Below are 6,000 nucleotides of genomic sequence, written 5' to 3' on the forward strand. Positions count from 1 at the left end.
AAACTTTTCAGTTTGCTAAATGGTTTTAAAACTTTACAATAACGCTTGTAAATATTTTATAAACAATTAAAACAGGCTCAAACTTTATTTTCTCCTGTTTATAATTGATTTTACTGCTTTAAGGAAGTTTATACATATTTAAGTTACAACACACGACGTACTTAATTGAGCTGTTGTCAGTAGCTTTAAAAACCTTTTATTAACAATTATAGTAAATTTTATTTTGAAGAATAAGGCATCAAAAATAAACAGTTTTGTTTAACTTTTATTAGCAGTAAACTTAGAGTAAAGTTAAACTTGGTTTCCGTAGTTTGTGAATTTTAGTACTTGGATAATATTTTTAAGACCATATTGCCGTCTATGATTAAAAGAATCTATATAGAATATAGGACTAATTTTCAGAAAAAAAGTAGTCTTTAAGCTGCAGTGTTAATCTTTTCAAATATTCTACTGTTAAAAATAAATCATTTTGTCATTAATAATGCAGTAAGTTATATAATTACTACTAAAGTTTTTATGCATAAACTTTTTTTTCATGTTTGTTTAGATTCGTTTTATGAAACTGTGTTTCTAATGAGTAAGTGATTTTGAGTTAGATGGAGTGAAATGGTTAACTTTATTTCGTTTTTATATAAGACCTTAAATAAAGATGTGCAAATTAAATATTTTATTTACAACCAGGTTTCGGTGACAAAAAATTGCGACTTTTTCAAGTAGAATAAAATAGTGAACTGCACATAACAATTTTGCACATCTTTATTTAAATAAGCTCTTTACATTTCAGTAAATTAAGCAATCTTTTTTAGGTTAGACAAATAACTATATATAAGACTTTAAAAAAGTAGTAGTCAAACAAAAATCTTATTCTTTATATTTAAAATTATAAATTAAAAACAAACAGTATTTTTTATACAAAATGTTTAGAAGATTCGAAAGAATTAAAAACTACAAAAAGAAAGACAAACTTGAAACCAAAGTAGCTATTGACGAGTTTATAGACAAATGGATTGAAATTAGAAACAACATTAAAGGCTATGAAGAGTAAGTAAAGCTTTCAATTGTAACTGTGTTGTTGAGCAAAATTAATAACACCTTTTCTAAAAAAGATCAAAAACGTAAGTCTTAAATATATAACACACTCTGCACTCTTAGTGTAGCTTTAGTTTTTAACAAGATGATAAAACTGTACGACTCGGTAACTGAAAGGTCTTTTTTTTTGTAATCTAAGTCCTTAAGCACTATTTTTTTTTGTTGTTCAGCAAATTATTATGTTGTGATATTCAGAAGACTTTTACTATCGATGGGTTAAATATTTAGGTATTTAAGGGTCAAGAATATATTATTTAACATGACATTTACAATCTTTGATCGGTGTCTAAAAAAACTTTTATTAAGCAAAACGTTGTTTTTATTATAAAGTATTTAGTTTTTTTACAAGTATTAATATTTTTTTTTAACTTTAAAATTGCAATATAAGTTAAATTGAATAAGTGTAACAGTTTGATGAAACAGTTAAAAATAAATAATAAGTAACAATATACTTTGATCAGTTATGTTTACCTTAGAACGAGTTGTTTTTATTTGAAACTAATTAAACACGTTTTATAAGAATTACTAAAAAATAAAAACTTTAAGTACAGGAGATTGCTGTAAGACTAGTAGTATTTCATACCTAATATTTATATGCTTGTTTTGATAATAATGGTATTAAAATAACTCACTATTATAACTTTTTTTCTTGTGCTGTAAAAAGGTTTGATTAATGACATAAAAAAAAATAAAACAGACTTTCAAAAGAAGTGTAGCTTAAACTTGTAACAAATATTGTTTAAATGTTTAATAGTGTATACTTAAGTCGTTATGGCTAATTTGCCTTATATTTTAAAAGTATTTTCAATTAATGTTTTTAAATTCTAACAGAAATGTGTTCAACAACTGCCAGTGCAACTTATACCGCGGGAAATTTCTAAAGAAGCACCAAGAAGTCGTAGCTTACCGGTTCAACCAACAAAACCTGACGGAGGTGGAAATTATCAGGAACCTGCGGCATCCGAACTTCCTGCACCACTTTGGCGACGTTTCCGTCGTTGACACGCCTCTCAGCTACTTTGTCGCTGAAAAATCCGAGCTCACCTTGTTCGAATACCGAATAAATTCTAACAGTTACAGTGAAAAATGGGTGATGAGCACGATGTTCCAGATATTAGACGCGGTTTACTTCTTGCACTCCAAAGGATATATCCACAGAAACATCTGCGTTGAGAACATCTTTTATTTCAACTGTGGAACAAAAGTGAAAATATCAAACTTCAAACACGCCGATTTTTCAAAAAACTCTTCGTCTGACGCCTTTTTTAGTGACGTAGTTCAGGCGCCTGAATATCTTTCCCCTGAAATTGTCTCAGGACTTCCGTACAGGGGAATTACCCAGGACGCCTGGTCTGTCGGAATCGTCCTTTCTTTCTTGATTTCGGGTCGTTACCTCTGGGATATGGCTATGGATAAGAATAACGTAAACTTTGTGATTTTTAAACGAGACGGGAGCCCCTTTAAAGTGGTGAGAAGCAAAGTGTTGAAAGATCTTCTCTCGATGCTTCTCAACGTGAACCCACACAAAAGGTCTACAGTGTTCGGTGTTGTGATGAGCTACATTGGAAAGCGCAATTTGAAAAGTTGCAACAATAAATAAGTTCTTATTTAATTATGATAAAAAAATAATGAGCTTTAAACTTTTTTAGACACTGTTTACTACAAAAGTTAAAACTTTGAAGTTTAGAAGCATTTAAAATCAATCAACAAAGCTTAAAATTATATTCAAAAATGGAAAAAATGAGTCATGTCATGCAAAAAATTTCTATGTCTTAATTTTAAATATATTTTAATAAGCCAGTTTAATTCAAGTTGAAAATACGCATTCAAACTTTTTTTTTTTTGTTGTAAAAGTTAAAGTTTTACAAACTTAAAAGTTTAGTTTACAAGTTTACTAGTTACTCGAAAATTTCCTAAAAGTTTAATAAAAACATACTTAAACTAACTTACTTTTTTCAATTATAAACTATACTGTTAATTTTTTTGTCTATATTTCACAATTGTTTTTGTGCGTTTTTAAGTATAGTTTTATCTTGCATAGCTGATTATAGTTTTAAGACAATGCAAAAAACAAATTAAGATTACTAAGCTGTTTTTATTACTTGCTTTTAAGCTCTCTCTTTAACATATACTTAAACACTATTACAGTTACAAACAGTTTTACACTTAAACTACTTATTATTTCGTTGAAGTTTTTGCTTTTCTACTCTGTTACCAGGAATTGGTGTCAAGTGTGTCTTATTGTCATCAAATAAAAAACTAATCTATATTGGAAAAAGTTGACTTAGTAAAACAATACTTTATTTTTTTAACATTATAAAACGAATAAATGACAATGGATTAGACTACAATAAGTTGACTCTTATGTAAATTTTATGTTTAAAGTTTTACACATTTATCTAACTAATAATGTAGTTTAATTACAAAAACTTTGATTCTTACCTTGACAACTAAAAGTTTACATATGTTAAAACTATGAACAAGATAACTGTCTTAACAGGAACTAATGTAGGTTGAAAAAGTTGTGATCTGCAATCTGCATCACCGTATCTGTCATCTGCAGTAAACTAGTCTGAAAAATCATCGCTACGCTGTTTTTGTTATTGCGAAGTTTTTTTTATACTTTCTTGTTTGACACAATAATTGGAACAATGATTTTTTAAATAAGTAAAACTCGTATGAGCGGAATAAAAATTTTGTGAACTTGTTTTTCTTTGTAAATCTAACATAGCATCAATAATACGTTCACGACATAAAGCATTATTACAGAGGCTGTTCAAAAAAAGTACTGTTAGTTTATTTTCTTACCAATATTTTTCAATTTTGTTATACATATTCATTATTGAAATTGAAAAAAAAGTTTATACGTAACTTTTTTTTTTTCCAAAACTTAAATGATAAAAAATAACATCGCTTCAACTATTGTTGCTCTAAAATTTTTATATTTAATAGCATTACAAAGTTGATAATTAGGATGTTTTCAAAATTAATTATTGAAACTTAATGTTCTTAAGTTTAATGTTCGATTTTTTGTTTTTCATAATAACATTTGTTTGTAAATTTTAACATAAAAATGAATGTTTAGTTTTTAAAGTTCAAGAAAAAGTGAAAAATCATATTTTCAATCCAGTTTAAAATATATTTAATTATATTATTTAGTTTTATTTATATCTGTGCCTTCATCATTTTATAATCAATTTCGTAAAAACTAATTAAATAGGTTTCTTATAGATTAATTATCAATTAATAGTTCTATAAAATTTTGTAAAACAACTTACATGTTAGGCTAGATGTGGATCCCGTAGATTACATTTTAAGCTATAAATATAATTTTTAAACAGTTTTTTTTTTAGTTTTCTCCTTATGGTAACACTTTCTCATTTCTTATCATGTTAGGTATATTCTGTGCATTTATTAAATGCTAAAGTTTGTCATAACCAATAGTTTATGAATTTTCACTAAAATTGACTTTATAGGAAGCTTTTATTTATTATTATTATTATTTGTCGTTTATTTTATTTTTCAAGAAGTGAAAAAACAATCTTCATTAATACTTAAGGTTTTTTGCAAACTTTTGATTTTTTTCTTGTTTTGTAAAACAACTTCATAGTGTAAATTTGAATAAAAATAATTGGAAACCTAGATGACTTGTTGTTTATTGAAGGATAAAAAAAAGCGCTCAAAAAGTTTGGTCTAAGGACCTGGTGTACAAAGGAACCTTTCGGTTATCGAGTCGTACACCACATGCTTATAAAGTTTCTTACGAGCTATTACACATAGTTTTTTTTTATCATTTAAATATTTAGTAATAAAACAATCAGTTAAACGAAAAGAAAAATAAGATAAAATAAAACTAAACGAAAATTAACTGAGTTTTGTGTTTAATAATGTACTATGAATCTTGTTTAGTAACATAAGAACTAGAAAACATATCTAACTTTAAATTAACTTTAAAAAAAATATAAACAACATTAATAACAAACGTGTGAATACTTGAATTATAGGTTACAACTTAAAGAATGTAAAATGTAATATGCTGATTATATTTACAAAAAAAAATTTATAGGTTTTTTGTGCTAAAAATGTCATTTCTATTTTATTTAATAGTTTAACTTGAACAGTAAAAAAAATTACATTTGAATAGTTAAGTAAACTAATGTTAATTTTTGTTCAGAACCTTAAAGAAGTGATTTTCACAATTACTGAACTTAACTTTTATAAATGAAAATATGAAGATAAGTACTGTAAAATTTATGGTTTTAATAAGAAAAAAAAAGAAAAAAAAATAAAAATTTTAACAATAATAATATTAACAACAACAAAATTCCTTGTTTTTTAAAACTTACCTTTTGAATACTTGTCCAAGTCTAAAACTGTAATAATAGAAAGCAAGCAACATTTGCAAACATAAAAAAGAAGAATTTTTCCTTGATTTCCTCAAAAAAAAAGAGATTTTTAAACTTAAGTTTGCTTGGAACAGTTTTCTTAGCTTACTATTTAAATAATTTATCTCCTGCTAAAGTAAAACATCTATAATTACTTTTTTTACATTTGCAAGCTAAAAAAAGTTTGTAAGCGAAAGAAAAAAAAAATTTGTAAGTATTTTGAACTTAATTAAATTAGTAATCTTAAAGAATAATCTTAAAAAATAACTAGATAGAAAATGCTAAAACCTAGACTAAACCAATGTTACTGAAACCAAACGAATCAACTTTCGATCAAAAAAAAAAACAAAATATAGAAAAATAAATAAAAATTTGGGTATTAAATGACAAATACTAATAACTCCTTAAACAAAAGTAAATAGACAGTAGGAATGATCACTAAAGACCTTGAGAACCTTTTTTTAAAAGATAACTTTTAAGTTTATCCGGGAACTTTCCAAAATGACTTATAGTTTTTAAACATAAT

General features: G+C 25.8%; 1 protein-coding gene across 1 annotated transcript; it reads left to right on the forward strand.

The window, feature by feature from the left end:
* Positions 1-908: 908 nt before the first annotated feature.
* Positions 909-3,081, forward strand: LOC145844449 (caM kinase-like vesicle-associated protein). Its single transcript, XM_082951850.1, has 2 exons — positions 909-1,041; positions 1,921-3,081. Exons 1-2 carry the CDS (start codon positions 917-919, stop codon positions 2,687-2,689), a joined length of 894 nt encoding a protein of 297 aa, XP_082807976.1. The 5' UTR covers positions 909-916; the 3' UTR covers positions 2,690-3,081.
* Positions 3,082-6,000: the final 2,919 nt, after the last annotated feature.

This window comes from Thalia democratica, chromosome 9 (assembly GCF_965202585.1).
Source record: "Thalia democratica chromosome 9, ktThaDemo2.hap1.1, whole genome shotgun sequence".
NCBI classification, from domain to species: domain Eukaryota; kingdom Metazoa; phylum Chordata; class Thaliacea; order Salpida; family Salpidae; genus Thalia; species Thalia democratica.

Excerpts from the sequence above, each read along its gene's own strand:
- LOC145844449 (XM_082951850.1), top strand. The coding sequence starts at position 917 with ATGTTTAGAAGATTCGAAAGAATTAAAAACTACAAAAAGAAAGACAAA. Across the intron at positions 1,042-1,920 it reads AACATTAAAGGCTATGAAGA|AAATGTGTTCAACAACTGCC; the intron begins GTAAGTAAAGCT and ends AAATTCTAACAG.